General features: G+C 47.8%; 1 protein-coding gene across 1 annotated transcript; it reads right to left on the reverse strand.

Annotated features, from left to right (window-relative positions):
* Positions 1-1,500: 1,500 nt before the first annotated feature.
* ADAR (adenosine deaminase RNA specific) lies at positions 1,501-24,150 on the reverse strand. The gene is made up of 14 exons (XM_073566847.1): positions 23,519-24,150; positions 23,243-23,423; positions 22,999-23,129; positions 21,679-21,814; positions 21,274-21,488; positions 20,968-21,121; positions 4,902-5,073; positions 4,732-4,825; positions 4,543-4,662; positions 4,325-4,458; positions 4,066-4,248; positions 3,128-3,240; positions 2,936-3,060; positions 1,501-2,859 (listed from the first exon to the last, which is right to left on the reverse strand). The coding sequence occupies exons 1-14, from the start codon at positions 24,148-24,150 to the stop codon at positions 2,619-2,621; spliced, it is 2,631 nt and encodes an 876-aa protein (XP_073422948.1). The 3' UTR covers positions 1,501-2,618.
* Between the last annotated feature and the right edge of the window lie 500 nt (positions 24,151-24,650).

Raw genomic sequence — 24,650 nt, forward strand, 5'->3', positions numbered from 1 at the left:
TCATATTTTTTGTATATTGTGGTGATCCCTGGTGTGTAGTATGTCTCTTTTTCTTGTCTTTATATAACTTTGCTGACGTCACAGCCTTGTTGGGACATGGTGGCCATCCACTACTCCATCCATCTGGACCATCCAGGGTTGCTTGACACTCATCAGTAAACAAAACTGTTTGAAAATTAGTCTTCATGTATGTCTGGGCCCACTGCAACCGTTTCTGCTTTTGAACACTGTTTAGGAGTGGCCAAATAGTAGGTTTATGCACCACAGCAAGCCTTTGAAGGATCCTACACCTTGAGGTTCGTGGGACTCCAGAGGCACAAGCAGTTTCAAATATCTGTTTGCTGGTTTGTAATGGCTTATTAGCAACTGCTCTCTTAATCCGATGAACTTGCCTGGCAGAAACCTGCCTTCAGCAAAGAAATCCAAGCAGAAACTCTCCAAAAACTCCCAAGTTCAATGGATGCAAGAAATGTGAAGGTGACATCAAAGAAGGGTTCCTATGTTAACCTGTAACTTGGCCTGTTAGGATGTTTTGGAGTTAAATAGCTTTTTTGTTCAGTGAATGTGACCTCCTAATGCTGCAAATTCCACAAATGAGCATTTTCAGTTCTTTAAAACATATCAAATGTTTAGAAATTCTACTGTGTCTAATAATTTGGAACAGTGCATTTTGAGTTTTTATTCATTTTGGAGATTATACTGTTATCATTGGGAGGTTTCTTCAATAAAATTCTATGTATACTCTAACGGGTGATGACTTTTATTAGACTGACTGTCATTTGCACTGACCATTTAGGAAAATCACAGAAAAATAATTTACATAATTTTGAACATGCTGTATACTTGGGTCGGCTTATACTCTAGTATATACGGTAGCTTAAATTTGGAACCACAGGGACATTATTCAGAACTAGACGTCTTGTGTTTGGGATGAGAAGTTGGGGGGCAAGAAAGAAGCCTTTTCATACAAAAATAAATATCTATGTTCTGCCAACACCTCCACAAATCTGCCAAAAGCAGCAACAGCTTATTTTTGATGGGACCGAGGTGGAACTTTTTGACTATATTTCCAAAAGGGGCAAAGCCAACATTGCGCATCACCAGAAGATCACCATCCCCACAGTGAGACATGAAGGGAGCAGCATTACGCTTCCGGGCTAGTTTTTTTGGCAGCTGGAACTGGGGCTTTAGCTGATAAGATTCAAAAAGACTGAATGCTGGCAGAAATTCACAGGGACAGCAACAAAGTATTAGTGTAAGGATGTGCAGATGGCAAAATCCTTAAACTATTGCAACCTCATTTTACTATTATTTTTTTTCCACCCAAAAAATTTTTTAGCTTGTTTTTCAATGGATTTGTACATATTATTTGAGTGACATTGAAGGGGGAAAAAGTTCCAAAATGATTCATGGTTTTGTTTTTTCATGTCAAGGCTGTGTAGACTTTTTCTATCCACTGTGTATCAGTCAGTGTCATTATAGTGCTCACCTACATATATATCACAGTATAACGCCAATTTATTTTTTTTAAGACCAGGTATATTTTTACCAATTTCGGACACAACACAGGTTTGGCGTTCTCCCATCGTGGCGATTCACTGCCTGTCACACTGGTCATGTTATTGAGGTCCTGAAAAATGAACTACAGGAATAATTAAAACTAAAAAAAACCTCCAGAATCATGCAACTCCAATATCTACAACACGGGAAAAACAAGCAAAGCGATGGTGAAGGGACAGAGCTCTGTACATGGGGGATAGAAAAAGATCTGGACACATGGGAGAACACAATCCAGTTTGGGACAATTTTATACTTGGAATGTTTCTTTAAAAGGAAAAAAAAAATATAATAAAAAACAAAACTGTCGAGAATCATGGCGGCCGATGTCTGACTACAAATCTAACAGAGGACGTCTGCATTTACAGGAAGCGGCAGCAGTCAGACATGCACTGGAAAAACCAAGGACTCTACCAATCCGCAAAAAACTAACTAAATAAAAAAAAAATAGTCTTAGAGGAAACACTGAAAGAAAACCGGGCCTGTACCACCATGCTGCCAGGAGCCTTGTAGAAACCCAGCAGGAGAAAGGGGCAGGAGACTATGCAAGACGGCAGCCGCCAACATGGCAGCCAGTAGACTAAGGTACACGCTGCAACATAAATAATGGGCGGGGATCTGGTCTCTTCCTCACATGCTACAGGAGACGTGGGCACTCACAAATTTGCAAAAAAAAAATGATATCTTAAATATTTTCTTTTTATTTTAACATTTATCCTTAAAAAGGAAAGTCCATTATTACACAGGTTGCCTAGCAACAGTCACTGCAGTAAGTGAGTGACTACACCATCCCACAGCACCTCTCTGCACTGGGTACTGGCAGGGAAGCAGCTAATACATCAGACTGTCTCGTGCCGCTCATAAAATGGCAATTTTAAATAAAAGAGTACAAGACTAAAAGGAAATAAAAAGCAGGATATTGTGCACAAGGGGCTCTGCTGGGTTTCTGGAGGGCCTGGCAGGTGGGTGCTGGCATCTTCCCCCACCCGCCCATCGGTGACGACCTAGTAACATTCCGTTACATAAACAAAAACAGCGGCTGGGAAAAAAAATGCAAGTCGTTAATTAGTGGCCAGGTTGAAGCTCTTCTCCTCCTGGGGTTTGCTGATCCAGCTGCCATAGCTCATCTCTCGCAGAGCTTTAAAGAACTGTCCTTTAGCCTGCTGGTACTGGGTGGCTGCCGCTTTGATGTCGCTGTAGGAGCTGTAGAGCAGCAGGTCGCTGCGGTCGCGCAGGTCACTGAGTTTCTGGAACAAAACGAACATGTGGAGCTTGGAGACACGGGAGACCTCCAGCCGGGACCTGAAAAACAGAGATGGCCCATGAGAAGCAGCGAGAAGGGAGAAACACATATTGCACTTATCTGGGTGATACTGACCCTTCCACTTTGCCTTTTGTACCGTCCAGAACCTCAACCTCCTCGTCTGCCAGGCACCAGTTCACACTGGACTCTTTGGTCTTTCCAGTCTGTCGATGGGAGTCATACACGCTAACCCGCCCAACCTGCAAGAAATTTGTCATTAGTGACAGTTTGGAGGGTAGCAGAGAGCTGGGCTTAGGTAGCTCTTACCTCAGGGTGATTGACCATGTACAGATCCGGCAGTTGCTTCTGGAAGGCGTCCCCATCCCTGGACATGCGGCAGCAGATTGCCCGTGTCAGGTGACCCTTACTAAACAGGTATCCTGAAATAAAGGGACCGGAGGATAAAGACGGAGGAGGATGGAGACCACAGAGACGTTATGTTAATACTGGACACAAATGTTGCAGCGTGTGTTGTAATAAAGATTTAGTTAAAGGGGACCCAACAAGCTATGGGGTTAATGTGCCTGGATGCCTTACTGGGATTGCATCCACAGGGAAAAATTTAACATATCTGTTCCAGAAGCCACCAGTTTTCAGTCACAGAGGCTTGCAGAGTTCAGCTAGTTGCTTGCTCTCTATACTGTCAGCACGCCCCGGCACGTTGATTGACAACCGATTCTGTAAAGCATCTGTGCAGAAAGCAGTCAGCACGCCCCGGCATGTTGATTGACAGCAGGTTCTGCAGAGCATCTGTGCAGAAAGCAGAAAATGTGCAGGGACGTGCTAACAGCATAGTGCGCAGTGCCTGTAGCCGAGCAAACCTGTGACAAAGCTGCGGCTTCCAGAGGAAATATGTCTATTTTCTCGCAGTAACCGAACTTCCAGTAAGGCGGCGGAGGAGCACTGCAGCATCAATTACCTGCAGATAAACTCTAAAGCTATAGGCAAATAGAATTTTATGAAGTGACAACTGCTGAGGCTATGAAAAGTAGAAAATCAGCAGAATTGTGAATGCAACTCTGGATGTGTCACTCGTGGACCAGCATTAAGCAGAACCGTGTTCACAGTGAGTTTCTATAATGTTATGTCTGTGCAGTGCAGGAACGACATGCCCAGCTATGCGCCATCTGTATACAATCTAGACACCTAGCATAAAGCTGTGAAGCAGAAGGGGTGCACAGGCAGACATTGTAGGGTCATCATACCCAGGGTGACGGAGCTGAGATACACTGGCTCGATGAAATGAGACAGGACGCCACCCTGAAGGCCCAGCACATTCCAGCGCAGAATCTTGTCACTGCAGGACATGGTGCGGAGCCTCTCGCCATGCTGGATCCCATCCCAAGTGGGCACAATATCACTGGATTCCACGGGAATGGTGCCCTCTCCTGCGGACACAACATCAAATATCACCTGATGGTGGGATGATCAGAGGCTGAGCTTCTTCTCAAAGATGGGACTTACCGTTCTCCACTTTTGTTCGCAGCTTTCCTTGTTTCGGGTTTTCGAACAATGGGTGATGCTGCTTGTCTCCGTCTGAACAGGGCTGGTCACTGCACGACTTGTCGAAGAGTGCCCCATCTCCGCAGGGGGCGGTACTGCAATGAGAGTACAAGACATCACACTTCATCTGTGCGACCACCTGCCCGAGGGAAGGAGAAGTCCTGGGGGATTCCGCTCACCTGATGTACAGATGGAAGGTCACCCCAGGGCAAATCCTCAGCAGCTCTCCCTCCGACTCCTCGAATATAGTGTCCTCTTGAGAGTCGGGGTTGTACTTCATCAGCTGATCATACAAGAACCTGCAGAAAGAAGGAGTCCTGTAATGTCTGTGACCTCACAAATGCGACTCCCAGCAGACTACAATTTACCTTATGAAGCCGCGGCGTGCGATGATCTCAGCGTGGCAGTCATTCACCGTCTCCCCATGCAGACTCAACTCCTCGCCCTTCACACACCGGTTACCTGGAGAAACAGACGGGTTAGAGGACATGGACAGAGAGCTGAGCCTCGACCTCACCTTGGATCAAGCGACACTAACCAGTGCCAATGCTGACGACAGTGCCCAGGTCCTCACTATGCCGCTTCATGATGATGGCCGCCAAGATCTTCCGGCCCAGGAGGCTGTTTTGGATGCGGGCAGTCAGGCTGTTGAACTTGTGGTGGCTGAGCATAGCTATCTGATCGTGGAAGGTGCTGCCACTGACCGGGAGCTGGCGACAAAAACAATGAGGATTTGACAGTCAATACCCCTTGCTTACTCTTAATGAATAAGAACACTGTAGACCAGGGACATCAAACACAAAATACAGAGGGACAAAGTTAACCCCTTTCTGACATAATGATCAGTCCATGTGACCTGGGCCCGAATCATTACGTCATTTAATGCGACCGAAGTAGCGATGATCGCATTAAAATTTCGGCGCCATCTTACCTGTGGGTACATGGTGCCGTCATCCTGGGGGGGGGTGTCGCCGCCCTCCAGCACCCATGATCACTGTGATTGGCTGTTCAATTCTGAACAGCCAATCGCAGAATTTCTCATTGTTTCAGGCAGACTGCCTGAAACAGTGATGTCCCAGCCTAGGATCGAGCAATGATCCTAGGTTTGTGCCTGACAACGCCAGGCAACACCGGAAAGGACCCTGATTGGCGCGATCGCCGATCACATTGATCGCGCCAAGTGCAGGGCACAGCCACACAGTGTGACTGCGCTATGCCCTGCCTAGGATCGGAGCTGTCAGAGCACCGATCCTAGGCCGGTACTTAGCAATGCCAGGCATATCCTGGAGACGTTGATTGGCGCGATCGACGATTACATTGATTGCGCCAATCACAGGCAACAGCCGCGGTGTGACCTGCCTAGGATCAGAGCTGTGAGCTTCGATCCTAGGCTGTTGCCAGGGTTAGCTCTGATTGGTGTGATCGATGTTATCATCGATCGCACCAATGACAGGTCACCGCTCTGTAGGTCCTCACACTAGCTGAGGATTCCTGCTGAGCAGTCACGCTACAGAATCTGCTGCTGTGCTGGGCCTTGTGGTGCCACAGAAGCCTGTGACACCACAATCTCTGGTGAACAAAGAACAGAAGAAAAGAGAGAACAACTGTAAGTTTTGATCCCTGCCTACTCCATTCATCCACCCCAATCCACCCATCCCCCTCCCTCCTCTTTTTACCCCCCGAACCTCTTTTTACCCCCTCCACTCCCCTTTGCGCGGCTTCAGTGCGCACATTTAGCAGCCGCCAAACATTGATTGGTGTCGCAGTTCACGGATCACTCGTGCCTGCTGGTAACCATTCTTTCTCACCCTCCACCTTGCGCTCATCCAGCAGCCGCCAAACTTTGATTAGTTACGCCTTTCACTCAGAGCTCGTGCCTGCCGTTTTCCATTTTTCTTTTCAGACATTTTTTTTCTCCCTGGTTGTGATTTTTTTGTTTTAGCTTTTTCTTTTCAGACAAAAGTTTACACCAAGCACTACCCCCCACACACAATCACCATATTCATAAAAATAAGTCCCGCCCGTCCCAACAACGCTATACAGTGGAGGAGGCATATGCTTTCTTTGCCTCCGACACTGATAGCGAGGGAAAGGATCCCACATTTATTTCTCCGATTCCTCTTCCTCATCTTCCTCCTCGGGTCCTGCTGAACCGCCACGCAGACGTCCCAGGACAGAAGATGAAGCAGCACCCACCATTCCAGAAGATGAACCAGCGTGCCCCATTACGAATCCCGAATGGACCTCGCCCCCCAAAAATTATGAGCCACTGATTCTGGATTTTGTGGCAGAATCAGGAATCAAGTTTGACACCATTGGCCTCACAGAAACAGTTTTTTTTTTAAAGTCTTTTTCTCTGAGGATTTTGTTAATCTCATGGTGGCCCAAACTAATTTGTAAGCTCAGCAATTTTTGGCACAAAACCATGGTACATCGTTTTCTAACTGATCTCCTGTATACGCAGTTGAAATGATGCAGTTTTGGGGTCTAGTCCTTCACATGGGGATCATAAAGAAATCAGAACTTCGGCAATATTGGAGTGTTGATGTTTTATACAACACTCCAGTGTTTCGATTGGTCATGGCCCGGACACATTTTGAGGCCATCCACAAATTCATGCATAATACCGATAATGCACAGTGTCACCCCACGAGATGACCCCAACTTTGACCGTCTGTTCAAAGTTCGGTCGGTCATTGAACACTTCATCAAAAAGTTTGCTGAAGCATACATGCCCCAAAGGGACATCTGCGTGGATAAGTCCTTAATTCATTTTAAGGGAAGGCTTGGATTCCGTCAATACCTGCCCAGTAAGAGGGCCAGGTACGGAATTAAACTCTACAATCTGTGTGAGAGTACCTCAGGGTACACCCACAGGTTTTCATTTTACGAAGGGAAGGACACCAGGATTGAACTCCCTGAATGCCCCCTTGTCCTGGGAGTAGTGGAAAATTGTGTGGGATTTGGTGCACCCACTGCTGGATAAAGGTTATCACCTCTACACCGATAACTTTTATACCAGCATCTCACCCCTCAAATCCCTCTCTGCGCGAGGTACTGCAGCCTGCGGTACTGTCCGCAAAAATCAAAGATGCCTCCCGAAAACGCTACTTGGGCAGATGCTCAGAAGTGGTGACAGCAGAGCCCATTGTAGCGACTACCTACTGGTGGTCAAGTACAAGGACAAGAGGGATGTCTTTTTGTTGACCACCATACACTGTGATGGCAACGCCCTCGGCACTGTACGTGGTACCTCTGCACAGGTCAGAAAACCAAACTGTGTACTGAAGTACAACAAAAACATGGGTGGGTAGGGGGCGTTGATCTCTCTGATCAATGCCTCCAGCCGTACAATGCTTTAAGGCCAAGGTGTGGTACAAAAAACTGGCTGTGCACATCCTACAAATGGCAATGCTCAACGCTTTCCTGCTGTCACGATGTGGAGGCCAGACCACTATTTCGTATCTTCAATTCCACGCTTTCCTACTGTCACGATGTGCAGGCCAGACCACTATGTCGTATCTTCAATTCCAGGAGGTAGTGGTTAAGGCCCTGATATTTGGCACTTGAGAAGGAGTGGGCCCCAGTACTTCCAGAACTGAAGGTGCTCGTTTTGTACCAGGTCAGCATTTCCTGGGGGAGGTGCCGCAAACATGAAGGTCGCAAAAGAGGTGCCGAGTGTTCCAAAACGGGAATACGCAAGGACACCATTTATCAATGCAACACCTGCCCCGAAAAACCTGGCCTGTGTATGAAAGATTGCTTCAAACTGTACCACACCTCCATGCACTACTAAATTTATTTCTGACTTACACAACTGAACGTATGACAACCTGAAACACTACACAACTCACATATGCCACTACATAATAAAATTCACATACCAGGTAACAGTAGATTAGTTTCAAAAAGGAGAAACTTGTTGGACATTGCCACTGTTTAGGCAGATCTAGATAAGTTCCTTAAAGGGAAGGTGCCGCAATTTTATATAATTTGCAAAAAAATAGTAAGTAACAAAACTTGTTTCAGCAAATGTTGTACTAACCAGGATTTATGCCTTGTTTGTAATAATGTTTTCATGTAGCCTGGGCGCTGCCATCTTGATTTGCAGATCTGTGGAGGACTCATACAGTCTGCAAATATGGCCGTCCATGGATATAGGAGACTGCGGTCGGCTCCCGACCCCACATTGCAGCCTCATTAGCAGTGAACTGGGCACGCCCCTGTGGGCTGCACCATTCACTGCTGTAGGTGTGGCTGGGCTCCATTTTACTGTAGCCCAGTGCTATCTGCTGAGCTCCACTTACCCTCTATCACAGGACCACTTGTGGCATAACGGGTCCTGTGTTGTGAGAGGATGTAGATATGGAGAAGGTGGTCAGCAGAGGAGAGAACCACTCACTGGAGCCGGAGGATGGAGAGTGGTGAGTGCGGGTGACTTTCCTCTATGCTCCTCTGTCCTGCTACTCCAGGCTTGGCCCTGTGCTTCCTGCTCTACTGTGTTCTTCTGCTCTGTCTCCTCACTCACAGCCCCAGTGATCTCCGGTAATCTGACACCTTTGCTTTTATGGCTGTCTGAGGAGGACAGTGACTTATACAGCCCATAGTCTAGTGTATGGGGGGGCTGGAAGTTTCACCAGTGTGGGCATATCTGTAAGCCGTGTATCTAATCCTATCCTGTGTGATACTGACTGCTGAGCCGTGTATCTAATCCTATCCTGTGTGATACTGACTGCTGAGCCGTGCATCTAATCCTCTCCTGTGTGATACTGACTGCTGAGCCGTGTATCTAATCCTCTCCTGTGTGATACTGACTGCTGAGCTGTGTATCTAATCCTATCCTGTGTGATGCTGACTGCTGAGCTGTGTATCTAATTCTATCCTGTGTGATACTGACTGCTGAGCCGTGTATCTAATCCTCCCCTGTGTGATACTGACTGCTGAGCCGTGTACCTAATTCTATCCTGTGTGATGCTGACTGCTGAGCTGTGTATCTAATCCTATCCTGTGTGATACTGACTGCTGAGCCGTGTATCTAATCCTCCCGTGTGATACTGACTGCTGCTCTTTGTATCTAATCCTATCCTGTGTGATACTGTCTGCTGAGCCGTGTATCTAATCCTATCCTGTGTGATACTGTCTGCTGAGCCGTGTATCTAATCCTATCCTGTGATACTGACTGCTGAGCCGTGTATCTAATCCTATCCTGTGTGATACTGTCTGCTGAGCCGTGTATCTAATCGTATCCTGTGTGATACTGTCTGCTGAGCCGTGTATCTAATCCTATCCTGTGTGATACTGACTGCTGAGCCGTGTATCTAATCCTCTCCTGTGTGATACTGACTGCTGAGCCGTTTACCTAATTCTATCCTGTGTGATGCTGACTGCTGAGCTGTGTATCTAATCCTATCCTGTGTGATACTGACTGCTGAGCCATGTATCTAATCCTCCCCTGTGTGATACTGACTGCTGAGCCGTGTACCTAATTCTATCCTGTGTGATGCTGACTGCTGAGCTGTGTATCTAATCCTATCCTGTGTGATACTGACTGCTGAGACGTGTATCTAATCCTCCCGTGTGATACTGACTGCTGCGCTTTGTATCTAATCCTATCCTGTGTGATACTGTCTGCTGAGCCGTGTATCTAATCCTCTCCTGTGTGATACTGACTGCTGAGCCGTGTATCTAATCCTCTCCTGTGTGATACTGACTGCTGAGCCGTGTATCTAATCCTCTCCTGTGTGATACTGACTGCTGAGCCGTGCATCTAATCCTATCCTGTGTGATACTGACTGCTGAGCCATGTGTATCTAATCCTATCCTGTGTGATGCTGACTGCTGAGCCGTGTATCTAATCCTATCCTGTGTGATGCTGACTGCTGAGCTGTGTAGCTAATGCTCTCCTGTGTGATGCTGACTGCTGAGCCGTGTATCTAATCCTATCCGGTGTGATACTGCTCTCCTGACATACTCTGTGCTGCTGTCACCCTGCTGGTTTTATGTGTGATCTACATGGTGGTATGAACTATATGGTGGTATGAACTATATGGCGGTATTATGTGAGAACACTATGGCAGTATTATCTGCTGAAAGGGGACCCATTCTAGGGTGGTTCTGGCTGAGCCCCTGCACACGGGTCAGGGGTAATAGGTGCAGTCAGGGGAGGGCTGGTGAGGCAGCTGAAGAGAGGGGTCTCATTTTTATCGTTACTGTATGGCTACATTTCCCCCATCCTGCTTCCCAGCGTCACCCCGGACTGCGCCTGTCGCCTCGCTTTCACACATCGCCAGGACAGGATCTGAGGAGGGGAATGGGGTCTTTGCCTGCAAAGTCTGGATCAGGCTGATTGATGGCCGTTCTGATCCAGACTTTACATGCAAAGACAGTCAGTAACTTTGCAGGCCCCATCAAAATGGCTGCTCACTGTGTTCCTAGATGTCATAGGTTTTTGTGCCAGATTTCAGTAGCTGCTCCCCCTAGTGTTAACAAGTGGAAATGCCAAACTTTTTAAAATTATTTTTCATATTTTGCAAAATTAAAAACAAATGATAATATTTTTTAAGAAAATGTAAACATTAATTCTTTACATTTTTTCAATTGCTGAAAAAACATTTTTTGGATGGCACCTTCCCTTTAAGGCCTCTTTCACACATCAGTTTTTTACCATCAGTCACAACCCGTCGAATTTTGAAAAAAATGCCGCTAGATCCGTTTTTTCCCTCATAGACTTGTAAACATTTCATCCGTCGTTCGACGGATCCGTCGGAAATTCTTTGTCCATCGGACGGAGACAACGGACATAGGAACGGTTTTTGTCTACGTCGAAAAGTCGGACAGCGATGGACTCATTGCTTTCCAATTTTTGCTAGAATGGAAGCCTATGGGCGACGGATCCGTCGCTGTCCAGCAAATGACGGAATCAGACGCCGAATTCCGTTTTGTTTTTGTTTTTTTTTCAGGTGGATAGCAGCTATAAGCAAACTGCAGCGTTTTGCCAGGAGCACGGGGGACTCCCGGATTGAGGCTGGAGGAGATATATCCAAGCTGCGAAGGTATGAGAGGGGAGGAGGAGGAACCGGAGTGGGAGGAGAAGGACGATGATGGGTGAGAACACGGAAGCTGGAGCAGCTCACAGGGAGGCGATGCAGGACATGGCGAGGTGGCTGCAGAGCGGGGGAAGATGGGAGAGTTGCTCTTGCCAGAGGAGCTGACTCTAAAAAAGGTTTTCTGTGCCATTATACATTGTTATTCCATTATCAGCATGGTGGCACAGCTTGGCAGCATCCAAGCTAATATGACCAAATTGCAGCACACTATGCATGAGGTGAAGGAGAGGGTAGGAGAAGTTGAGAAAAGAGTTAGCTCTGCAGAGGACTATAAAGTGAGAGCCGAGAAGAAATCTAAGCAAATGGCATTAGCCCTTAATGCTGTCCAGTCCAAAGTGGACGACCTGGAAAACAGGTCCCAGCGTAATAACCTGAGGCTGGTCGGCGTGCCGGAAAAAGCTGAGGGTAACGCCCATACGGAATTTTTTGAGAAGTGGCTAATGGATAAAATGGGTGCCGATAAGCTGTCTCAGTTCTATGCCATTGAAAGAGCCCACAGGGTCCCCACACGTCCCCTCTCCCCTGGTCGACACCACACACTGTAATACCTAACGTGCTCCATTATCGGGACAGAGATACCATTTTGAAGCTAGCTAAGGACCACCCTGATCTCATGATTAATGGCTCTGCAATTTCCAGATTATTCTATCGAAGTGCATGAGCAGTGAGCTAGGTTTATTGACATCAAGAAAAGGCTACGGGAGATAGGTGTGACGTATTCCATGCTATACCCTGCGAAGCTGCGGATCGTAGCTGCAAGCAAAGCTCACTTTTTCATTGAAGCCAAAGATGCACTTAGATGACTGGACTGTAACGAGAAACAACTGTGGCTGGAGAAGGCGAGAGACTCTGCAGACTGAGGGTCTCATGGATTGAGCATCTGTTTACTTGCTTGGCGCTTTTGGTGGCTTCCTGTGGATTTTTGTTGCGATCTGATATGCTAATAATGTTCACAAGGTTAAAGGTACTGTCACACTAAAGCTGGAGTCACACATAGTGACTTACCAGCGATACCGACACCGATATCAAGGTGTCAGGATCGCTGGTAAGTCGCTATGTGATCGCTGGTGAGCTGTCACACAGACAGCTTCACCAGCGATCAGCACAGCGATGCCGAGCGCCCGGCATCGCTTGCCATCGCTGTAAAAAATAGAATTAAAATAAAAAATATAGTTATTCTCACCTTCCGACATCCTGCGCAGCCATCCTCTCTCCACGCTCCGGTCCCAGTGATCCTTTGCGAGAATGACCGTGAGACGTCACGGTCTCGCGGTAGCGCGAAGTCTCGCGGTCATTCGTGCAAAGGATCACTGGGAACGGAGCGTGGAGAGAGGATGGCTGCGCAGGACGTCGGAAGGTGAGAATAACTATATTTTTTATTTTAATTCTATTTTTTACAGCTGATCGCTGGTCTCCCGCCTGTCACACGCAGCGATGCGTGCTGGCCAGCGGGAGACCAGCGACCAAAAATATGTCCAGAGGTTTCTTGCAGCGATCAGCGATACCGGCAGGGGGGCCGCTCGCTGATCGCTGTCACACACAGCGATCTCGCTGGTGAGATCGCTGTTACGTCACAAAAGTTGTGACTCAGCAGCGATCTCGCTAGCGAGATTGCTATGTGTGACTCCCGCTTTAGCGATGTACCAGCGATCCCGACCAGCGATATGACGCAGTCAGGATCGCTGGTGCATCGCTAAGTGGTCGCTAGTGAGCTGCCACACAGGCAGATCTCACCAGCGACATAGTAGCGGTCGGGGGTCGCAACTTACCTGTCACACTAGGCGATCCTGACATCCTCCCGACCGGCTCCACTCTCGTCTCTCCACAGGAAGCGCCGCAGGAAGCTGACGACGAGAAACGGTCCTGGACGTTCTCGCGTGATCAGCGATAACCGGCGGGGGAGCGGGTCGTAGGTAAGTATCAGACACAGCGATGTTGCTAGCAATATCGCTGTAACGTCACAAGTTATAGCGATATTGCTAGCGATATCGCTTAGTGTGACAGTACCTTAAGTCAGAATGGATCCTTGCACTGAGGGATCTTATGCGAGGCTGGATATGGAGAGTTAAAGGATGGATAAGGATACTATACGCTTGTTTTTCCAGTACAGGAAAAGATATTTCGTTTTTTTCTGCTAAAATTCTTTTGTTCTGGGGTTAATTTTCAGAGGAGGGGAGGTGGGTAATGGGGAATGTTTATGTCAGGTTATATACATATTGGTACACATGCTGTATTATATACAAGTCTGAGCTGTAATGACGGGTGATCTGAAAGTTTTAAGTTGGAATGTTAGAGGCCTGGCTGCTGATATTAAAAAACAAGCAGTTTTTCAGTTTCTGCGCAAAGCGAAGCCAGCTATAGGCTGCCTGCAGGAGACCCATATGGTCCCAGAAAGGACGCGCACTCTGATTGGGCATTGGATAGAAGAGCGTTATCATGCTTCATACCCTGCGTTCTCGAAGGGAGTTAGTATTTTGAAATGTAGGGGAACACATTTTGAAAATCTCACCTCAATCATTGACTCAGAGGGGCGATATGTGTGTATACTGTGTAAACTTAATAATAGGCCTATACTACTCATGTCTGTGTAAGTTCCGCCACCATATAATAATCAGTTGCCCCGGAGGATATTGGAAATTATTGGAGGCTTCCCAGGGATCCCTCGGTGATGAGGGACTTCAATAATGTACCTGACTCATTGGGACAGGCGCAGGGGGAGGCTATGAAGCGGGGGGCAATTGTACTCATTTGGAGCTTTGTTAAGAGAAACGTCTATGATTGATCTTTGGAGGGTTCATAGCCCCAAGGTGCATAAATTCTCGTGTTTCTCCACGACCTTTTCTTCTTTGTCATGGATTGATCTGGAGTTGGGGAATGACCAAATGTTAAATCTTGTGACAGATGTGGGATATTTGACCAGAACGGTATCTGTTCATTCCCCAATGTATGTACTGCTTGGCGAACAGGGTCGGCTAACGATTAGTGAACCTCTTTGGCGATTAAACCCCTTCTGGCTGCAGCTAATTGACGAGAGGTGATTTAGAGAAGGAGCTCCTGGAGTTCTTTGGGATTAATAGTGGTACAGCGCATGAAGGGATTGTTTGGGAGGCCATGAAGGCTTTTTTTCTGTGTTAAAGGGATATCTAAGGTTCAAACGAGCACTAGACAGAAAGACCAGTTGGCATTTAGGGAGCTGAGGGAGGTATAGACCCTGAACATGTCCACCTGGGCAGAGGGGAGACTTAAAAAGGTTCAGGCCGGAGTTAGTGCGCTGTCTCTGCAGAAGGCAGAACGAACAAAGATGTTCCAAACTATGCAATATTTTGAGGAAGGAGAGAGAGACGATCATCTCCTGGCCCTGGTGGCTGCTGCACAAAGAAATAATGCTTACATACTTCCTTGAAGGGGGGAGGATGGGCGGGATTGTCAGAGATACCCTGGGTATAATGGAGGTGATGGCAGGCTTTTATACTAATCTATATAGGTCACAGATGCAGCCGACAGATGCAGATTGATGATTTCTTGGTCAGAGCTGAGCTTCCAAAACAGTCTGCGGAGTCCCAACATTTTCTAGATGAATCGTTTTACTTAGAAGAGTTGGATGTGGCGATGGCCTCTATGGCCAATGAGACAGCTCCAGGGGTGGATGGTTTGCTGCCCGGGGAGGTGTATAAAAGATTTGGGAAAGTTTTGCTGCTTGTTTTGCTGGAAGCCTATAGGGCGTAGGTAGACAGAGGTGAACTATGAAGGATCTAGCCAGGAAAAACTTAATCTGTCAGATACTTGTTTTTATAGCCCCCCCCCCCAGGCATAACATGTTTGTGGCAACCTGTTGGTTGGAATCTGTCAGTGGGGGTTAACCCTCCCGGGCCATCTATATGGGCATGCAGGTGCATAGGATGATGATTAAAATGAGGGCGGAACGGTGACTCTGTGGTTAGCACTGCAGTCTTGCAGTGCTGGGGTCCTGGGTTCAAATCCCACCAAGGACACCATCTGCAAGGAGTTGTATGTTCTCCCCATGTTTGCGTGTGTTTTCTCTGGGTACTCCGGTTTCCTCCCACATTCCAAAGACATCTGAAAGGGAATTTAGTTTGTGAGCCCCATCTGGGACAGTGATGATAATGTATGTAAAGCGCTGTGGAATTAAAGGTGCTAAATAAATGAGTAAAATAAATAAATAATAAATAACTCCCGCGGTCCATGCGGGAAGCAATTATTGTTGTGCTTCCAAAAAAAGGCAAAGATCCCACTGCACCGACATCGTACCGTCCAATCTCATTGCTAACAGATTTAAATCTCTTGGCCAAAACGATGGCTAACCGTCTCAACAAAGTCATAACATCTATAATACATCCAGATCAGATGGATTTCATGCCTAACAAAACCACAGCGATGAATTTGCGGAGACTCTTCATTAACATGCAAGAGAAGGCGGACAATGTAGAGCGATCCTGTCATTGGATGCGGTCAAAGCTTTCGATAGTGTAGAGTGCAGATACTTGTGGGCCACACTGCGTCATATGGGCTTTGGGAAAGTGTTCATCAGATGGGTTCCGTTGTCGTATACTGCTCCTAGGGCTAGAGTACTGTTAATGGGCGGCTTTCTGAAGAGTTCTCCTTGTTTAGGGGCACGAGACAGGGGTGTCCCCTATCCCCTTTGTTGTTTGCTAAAGCAGTTGAGCCACTGGCGGCGATGATACGGCAGGAACAAATTATTATAGGATTTAAATATGGAACACATGAGGAAAAGGTAGCACTTTACTACGACGACATGTTTTTGGGGGATGCAAGGGGCTCCTTGAGGGCAGTGATGGCGGTCCTCGATGAGTACGCCGGTATATCTGGGATTTGTATTAATTGGGACAAATCTGCACTGTTGCTGTTGGATCATGGGACTCTTGTTGTGGGGGACCAACCAATTCAGGTTCAGGTGGAAGAGGAGTTCACCTACTTAGGCAATAGGGTATCAAATAATATTGAAGACTATGAAAGGCTTAATTTGAACCCATTGTTGGGCAAATTTAAACAAAAGATCACGGCATGGAGGAAGCTAAACTTAACAATGGCTGGGCGTGCTAACTTAATAAATGAGACTTATGCCTCAGCTCATGTGTGTTGCACAATGCACTGGGGGTTTGGCTTCCTCAGAATAGATTTTACAGGATCATTGCTATCTTTCGTGACTTGATATGGAAAGGGGGCTAGCTAGAACTGTTGCAGCGGCCTAAGGTTGGTGGGGGCCTGGCTGTTCCCAACCCATGGCTGTATTACATTGGGTCTCAATGCCAGCACTGGGGGGGGGGGGGGGGGGGAAACCACATTTTCACTAGTTCAGTGTGAAAGGTTATTTCTCATGTGGTGGGGAGGGACCCGTTGTTGGCTGCCTTGGAGGCGGGTAGATTTCAGTTGAGTCCTAAGAGGATTCCAACATTGGCATTGCTTGAGAAACTGTGGAAAAAAATTAAGCAGTGGAGGGGAATACACAAGCTACACATCCATTTGGCACGATCCCCAGTTGACCGAATTGTTAAACTTACAGAATTGTGGACAGTGGAGAATAGGTATATGGTATGTGTTGCAGCTGCTAGACGGTGGGACTTTTAAAACATTGGACGCACACTATGTTTTATCAGTATCTGCGACATTCATTTTCTAGACAGTGGAGAAGGTCACCGATTATGATAGAGTGACAGTATGCTGTATATAATTGGTTCACAGGGGAGCACTAAAGGTTTTATATTGCTAATTTACAGAGGATTGTTGGAAACGTTTCTGGATTGCAACCCAATGATGGCTAGAGGTAAATGGACGAATGATTTGGGAGATATAATGGATGACCAATGGGAGTAGATTCTACAATATGTCCCTAAAATATCTATAAGCGAATCTGGGAGGGTATCGCAGTTATTCACCATACATAGGGTACACAGGACCCCTGTGTGGATGAGAAAGGCCGGACTACAGGCGGACTCCAATTGTCCGAGGTGTACGATGGAAGAAGCTGACGGTCTTCACATGCTATTGATCCTGTCCCAGATTGCAGGCATATTGAATAGTGGTCCTAAATTTAATAGATAAAGTGACGGACAAATATTTCTCGAGATCCAATGACGTGCATTTTAGGACATGTGGAGGGGGTGGCGAAGGATAGATGGGGAAGACTTGCAATAGCCAGAATGCTTTATGTTGAAAGGAAGACTATTACATTGCACTGGCTAGATGAAAATCCTCCTACTAGAAAGGAGTTTGTGAATAGAGTTAACTTTGTAATTCTTATGGAGCGGAGCAGTTACATGAAAAGAGGTACAATGAATCATTATGAGGACATCTGGGGGGGGCTGGTTGGACTTCCCTGGGCTGGCCTCTGTAGATCTTGTCAGAGATAGGATACTAGGGTTGTAAGAATGTGTACATGTAATACATAGACAAAGATTTTGGTCAAAATGAGGTCAATTGTGTGTGTGTGTGGGTGGGAGGTTTCAACTGTTTAGGCACATCAGGGGGTCTCCAAACGTGTCATGGCGTCCAAACTCAATTCCAGCCAATTTTGGTTTGAAAAGGTCAAATGGCGCTCCTTCTCTTCTGAACTTTGCCATGCGCCCAAACAGTGGTCCCCCCCCACATATGGGGTATCAGCGTACTCAGGACAAATTGGACAACAAGTTTTAGAGTCCAATTTCTTCTGTTACCCTTGGGAACTTTTTAAAAATATGGAGGCAAAAAGTTAATTTTTGTGGAAAAAATAGGATTTTTTATTTTCACGGCTCTACCTTAGAAACTTCTGCGAATCATTTGGGGGTTCAAGGTGCTCAACACACATCTAGATATGTTCCCTGGGGGGGGGGGGGGTCTAGTTTCCAAAATGGGGTCACTTGTGGGAGGTTTCCACTGTTTAGGCACATCAGGGGCTCGCCAATCGCAACATGGTGTCCGATCTCAATTCCAGCCAATTTGTGTTGAAAAAGTCAAACAGCGCTCCTTCTGTTCCGAGATCTGCCATGCGCCTAAACAGTGGTTTTTCCCCAATTATTGTGCATTGGCATGTTCAGGAGAAATTGCAATACAAATTTAGGGGTTAATTTTTTCCTGGAAACCTTGTGAAATTAACAAAATAATAGGCTAAAGTTACATTTTAGTGAGAAAAAGTTAAATGTTCATTTTTTCCTTCCACATTCCATTAATTCCTGTGAAGTGCCTGAAGGGTTAATAAACTTTTTGAATGTGGCTTTGATCAGCTTGAGGAGTGTAGTTTTTAGAATGGTGTCACTTTTGGATAATTTGTGCCATATAGACTACACAAAGTGGCTTCAAATGTGAGGAGGTCTCTTAAAAAAATGGCTTTGTAAATTTTGTTGTAAAAAATGAGAAATCGCTGTTCAACTTTTAACCCTTATAACTACCTAACAAACTAAAAAATTGTGTTTCCAAAATTGTGCTGATGTAAAAGTAGACATGTGGGAAATGTTATTTACTAACTATTTTGTGTGACATATTTCTCTGTTTTAAGGGTATACAAATTCAAAGTTTTAAAACTGCAAAATTTTCGCCAAATTTCCATTTTTTACAAATAAACACAAGTTACAACGAAAATTTTTTACCACTGTCGTGAAGTACAATATGTCACGAAAAAACATTTTCAGAATCGCCAAGATCTATTGAAGTGTTCCAGAGTTATAACCTCAAAGAGACAGTGGTCAGAATTGTAAAAATTCACCCGGTCATTAACCCCTTCCTTGACAATGACGGAATAGTACGTCATCTGTAAGGATCCCCTGCTTTGAGGTGGGCTCCGGCGGTAAGCCCACCTCAAAGCCTCGACATGTCAGCTGTTATAAACAGCTGACATGTGCCCGCAATAGGCGTGAGTGGAATCGCCATCCGCCCGCACCTATTAACTAGTTAAATCCCGCTGTCAAAGCTGACAGCGGGCATTTAACTAGCGCTTCTGGCCGCCGGGCCGGAAGGGAGCTCATCACCGACCCCCATCACGTGATCGGGGGTTGGCGACGCGTTGCCTGGACAACCAGAGGTCTCAGAGGCCTCTATGGTTGTTTCAGGCACATTGCTGTGAGCGCCACCCGTTGGTCAGTGCTCATAGCAATGCAGTAAATCTGCTACATATTGGCGATCTGCTCATCGCTCATATGTAGCAGAGCCGATTGGGTTATGCATGCTTCTAGCCTCCCCATGGAGGCTATTGAAGCATACCAAAAGTTAAAAGAAAATGTTTAAAAATAAAAAAACCTAAATGTTCAAATCACCCCCCTTTCACCCCAATCAAAATAAAACATCACACCCTGGATTGGTTATTGATGATACCATCATAGATTATTGGATATCGTATAATTAAATCCTATGTGCCTTTCCCTACCCCGGCCGCTAAACGGCGTAGCGAGAAAAAAACTCAAAACACCAGACTTACGTGTTTTTGGTCGCAGCGACATTGGATTAAAATGCAATAACGGGCGATCAAAAGACCGCATCTGCAGAAAAGTGGTATCATTAAAAACGTCAGCCCCGCACGCAAAAAAATAAGCCCTCACCCAGAGATCCCGAAAAATGGAGACGCTACAGGTCTCGGAAAATGGCGCAATTTATTTTAGCAAATTTTGGAATTTTTTTTGACGACTTAAGATAAAAGAGGACATAGACATGTTTGGTGTCTATGAACTCGTAATGACCTGGAGAATCATAATGGAAGGGCAGTTTTAGCATTTACTGAACCTAGCAAAAAAGCCAAGCAAAAAACAAGTGTGGGATTGCACTTTTTTTTGCAATTTCACCGCACTTGGAATATTTTTCCCGTTTTCAAGTACATGACATGGTAAAACCAATGGTGTCGTTCAAAAGTACAACTCGTCCCGCAAAAAACAAGCCCTCACATGGCCATATTGACGGAAAAATAAAAAAGTTATGGTTCTGGAAAGAAGGGGAGAGAAAAACGAAAAATATATCTGGGAGTTAAGGGGTTAACGTGCAAACCACCCTCGGGGGTTAAGGGGTTAAAAACATGGACAGCTGTGGGCCACCCATATTACAAATATGTCTACAATTGAGGAAATTTTTCCTCATAATTCCGTACAGAATAATGGGCCCCGAATTAAAAATAAATAAAATACCTCTAGCCCCCGGTCTGTGCAGCTTTTCACAGTGTGCGCAAAATAGTGGCATAATTGTGCCTGCTACGCTGAGGCGTCAGACGCAGTGGGTGAATGATGGGGGGTTAGTGCCAGCGTTGCGGGGTAAATATAATGACCCTGAGGGCCAAATTTGGAAAGTGTTTGAAGTGTGCTGTAGACCCACCTTGTCTGGGCCCTTCCCAAAACATCAGTGCATACAGCGCGTCACCCATTCCTCACTCTCGGCACGGTTACCATAAGCGACTCACGCCCCGCTGACCCCGCTAGCATTTGCAGAGGAATCCAGCTCCAGCCCGACAGGATCAAGTGTCCTCAGACTATTGTGTGTCCTGGTACCCAGTCACCAGCCACTCACCTCAGTCATGCTGTCTCCCTCCCGGATCGCTTTCTCTGCCTCACCGATCAGGACCCTCAGGGCAGCATCAGCCGCCTCTGCCTTTGCTTGCTTCTTATTGGACGCGGTGACTGGGGGGAACCAGCGACCCCCGACTTTGGCTTGGAACACAAATCTGCAGAGGAAATATCAGGTGTGAGCACAGAGTGGCCGCCCCCGTGTAGCGAACCCCTTTTCCTGCAAGCACGGGTACTGAACGCATCCAGTATCTGCTCCAAACCTGATATGACAGTGGGAAAAGTTTTATTTTTTAGGGGTGTGTCTTACTTGGGATCGTGTGGTGGTCCGGTCTGACTGACCATCTTGAACTCTGCTGCGAATCCCTTGGCGCGGGAATACTCCAAGAGCCCGCTGACAGGGTTTGCATTTAGATACTTGATGTAGTCCCCAACGCCCGACTGCTGAGCCATTTTCAGATCCTCTGGAGAAAGCTCCGGGATGAGGGGGAACTCTGCAGTGACCACCTCAGGGACCGGTTCAGGCTGTGGGGCAAATAATGTTACTACCTTAAGTACTAATCCCCCCAGTCAACAAAGACCCCCCTACAGTCCACACAGACCCCCAGTAATAAACCCCCAAAGTACACACACATCCCCCCAGAAATAATACCCCCACAGTACATGCACACCCAACCAGTAATAATCCCCCCACAGTACAAGCACCCCTTCGCACCTTCTCCAGCTGTAGCAGGTTGTCAGCTAGCAGCATTTTCACTGCAGCCTCAGCTGCCATCTGCTTCGCCATCTTCTTGCTGTTGGCAACCACAGCTGGGAACATCTGAGAGCCCATTTTTACAGCATAGGTAAACCTGTGAAAATATGTCCCATTACTCAGGGAGGGGCGTTGCACCCACAGACCACCAGACCTGTGACAGGGAAAGTCTATGATGTTTGCTGACTACCCGATGTCTGGGGTCACAAAAAAAGGGAGAGGGGTACCAAATCTTCCCATACACTTAATGTGGGGAATAAAAGGGCGTGAGTGACATCGCCACACCCAAGGAGGGCGCTGATGGGTCCAGCAGCAGATTTCTCTTTTCTCACCACTAATCACATATGAACGCCAGGCCGAGCAGCAGGACATGGATGGGAGATACCTCATGTGAACAGCGGGACTAGGACCTCCACCCCAGAGCTTCCACCCACCTCACAAATTGTTGTCCTCCCTTCAGAGCCATCAACAACAGAACACCCCCCCCCCCGCCCAAAGCATCGGCCTCCTTCACCCCCACACAGCCCCCACACACTCTGCTGTCCAGATCCTCCCCCTCCCGCCACCAGAGCCCACCTCTTTGCTCTCCGGGTAAACCCCATGCCCTCACCCCTCTTATCTCCGGGTCCTCACTCACCCCCCTACCCTCATGGGTCTACTTTGTGCCCCCAACCCCCTACCCTACGGGTCCTCGCCATACCCCCTACCCTACGGGTCCTCGCCATACCCCCTACCCTACGGGTCCTCGCCATACCCCCTACCCTACGGGTCCTCGCCATACCCCCTACCCTACGGGTCCTCGCCATACCCCCTACCCTACGGGTCCTCGCCATACCCCCTACCCTACGGGTCCTTCCCCTTGCCCTCACCAGAGCCTACCCCTCAACCCTCCAGGTCCTCCTCCCTGCCCCCACCAGAGCTCACCCCTCTAGCCTTCGGATCCTTCCCCTGCCCCCACCAGAGGTCACACCACTACCCTCCGGGTCCTCTCTCTGCCCCCACCAGAGCCCACCCCTTCCATCCGGGACCTCCCCCTGCCCCCACCAGAGACCACCCCTCTACAACCCGGGTCCTCCCCCCTGCCCACACCAGAGCCCATCCCTCTCCTCCCTCTACTTCTCTCTATCTGCTGTGTGGACGCCTTGTCAGCTGCCACCTGATGAAGACTGTTTACCGTCGAAACACGTTGTGGGCTAAATAAACTATCACTTTGTCCTTGTGTTCCTAGCGCTCCTGTGACCATTCACTCACATCGTCCTAGGCTCATGATAAGACACTTACTTGGGGTCATGTGGGGGTCCTTCCTGAGACACTAGTTGGAATTCGCACATGTTCCCGGATTTCTGGCTGTGCTCCATCAGAATGCTGACCGGGTTTTTCCCTGCGATCAGCGGCGCCGTGGGTGCAGTTTTCTGCAGAAAGAAAACATGAAAAACTTTAGGTGAGATCAGGAAATAAGAATCACACCCCTGAGGAGGGCTTCCCATCACCACACAAGGGTGTGCTTGTGTTCTTATGCCCTTACCACATCTTCAGGGGTCTCGATGGTCGTCTGCTCGGCCAGGACCTCCTCTTGTGTGCCCCCTTGCTCCTCCCGCAGTAGGATACGCAGGGCGAGAGCAGCGGCCTCTTTCTTTGCAGTCTTTTTGCTAGTTGCTTCTGCCTCTGGAAAGTGTCGTCCATTGATCACTGCTTGGATCTTAAACCTGCAAGGTAAAGAGAGAGATGGTGCTGCAGTAATCTGGTCACTATGAAGAGGTCCCTCCGGAACTGGCTGATTGTGGGGAGCTGGGGTGTTTACCTGGGGTCGTGCGAGGGTCCGCTCTGGTCCAGGAGCACAAATTCACACTGCAACGAGAAGAAGTGGGTGAACTCCAGCAGACCACTCACAGGGTTCTTGGCCTGGCACGCCAGTAGCTTGTCCAGCCGGGAGCACTCCTTGGGGGGCTCGTAGAAGTTCTGCACAGTGGTGGACTGCACGTCTATGCCGCCATCATCCTTGTCGGACACCTCATCCATGGCCCATCGGCCGTTCTCATAGTCCAACGGTGTCTCCTTCATGCGCTTGGCAGGCGGTTCTTCGTTGGTCATGTTTGTCTCTTTTACCTCTGGAATGGAGAGGCAGACATCAGGCGCTGCCCCCTGCTGGCCATTCTCAGAGTTTGCCACATGTGGATCGGTAAGGCCAGCCTGCTCGTTCTCATGGATGTCTGCCGCTCTCTTCTTTCGGTTCATCCTCTCCAGCTTCTTCTCTGTCAGTGACCACTTAGAGGAGTTGCCCTGGCGGCAAACGTCACCCTCTTTCTCCAGGGTTGTCAGGAGCTGGTTGATCTCTTGCGGCCGGGACAATCCTAACCCTTTGCGGATGTTGGTAGGTGTGGACCCGGGGGACTGATACAGGAACTCGCATAGCTTCTCCTTGTTTTCTGCCATGACTTCTGCCAACCAGCTGAACTCGGGAGGCGACTGCTCGTTCCTGGGACCTTCTGTAAGCTGATGGGGGATATTGCGGTTTGGGGTTGCCCTGGTGCCACCACTCACTGGTCTCCACTTTGGAGGCTTCCCTTCCTCTTGGCTCAGCAGGCAATTCCTCTGGAGTCTGTACAGATGGCGGTTGATGACCTTCTTCTCCACGTGAAAGGTCTTTGACAGGTTGATGGCAGTCAGGAAATCTCCTGGGTGGAGGGCGTTAAACCTCTGCAGCAGGGCGCTTTCTAGCGGGTCTTGGGACACAGAAAGGCGCTGGAAATCGCTCGTCAGGTTGTTGGTGTTGCGGTCAGATTGCCACCTGTTAGGACGGGTGGGCGGATGGGCGGGGCGAGTATTGGGAACAGACGGGGGGTTCTTGTAGTGTCTCGGTGCTACACGGTAAAAGTCACTGGCGGCTGGGGGGCGATAGGCAGGAAAATCCGGCTGACTACCCAGGAGGAATG

The sequence above is a fragment of the Dendrobates tinctorius genome, unplaced genomic scaffold, assembly GCF_039654945.1.
Source record: "Dendrobates tinctorius isolate UK_male_01 unplaced genomic scaffold, ASM3965494v1 ptg000019l, whole genome shotgun sequence".
Taxonomy (NCBI): Eukaryota; Metazoa; Chordata; class Amphibia; order Anura; family Dendrobatidae; genus Dendrobates; species Dendrobates tinctorius.

Bases quoted from the DNA above. Each gene is read 5' to 3' on its own strand.
- ADAR (XM_073566847.1), bottom strand. From the start codon at position 24,150: ATGGCAGAAAACAAGGAGAAGCTATGCGAGTTCCTGTATCAGTCCCCC. The intron at 3,061-3,127 runs GTAAGAGCTACC...AATTTCTTGCAG, and splicing joins ACATGGTCAATCACCCTGAG to GTTGGGCGGGTTAGCGTGTA. The intron at 2,860-2,935 runs GTCAGTATCACC...TCTGTTTTTCAG, and splicing joins ACAAAAGGCAAAGTGGAAGG to GTCCCGGCTGGAGGTCTCCC.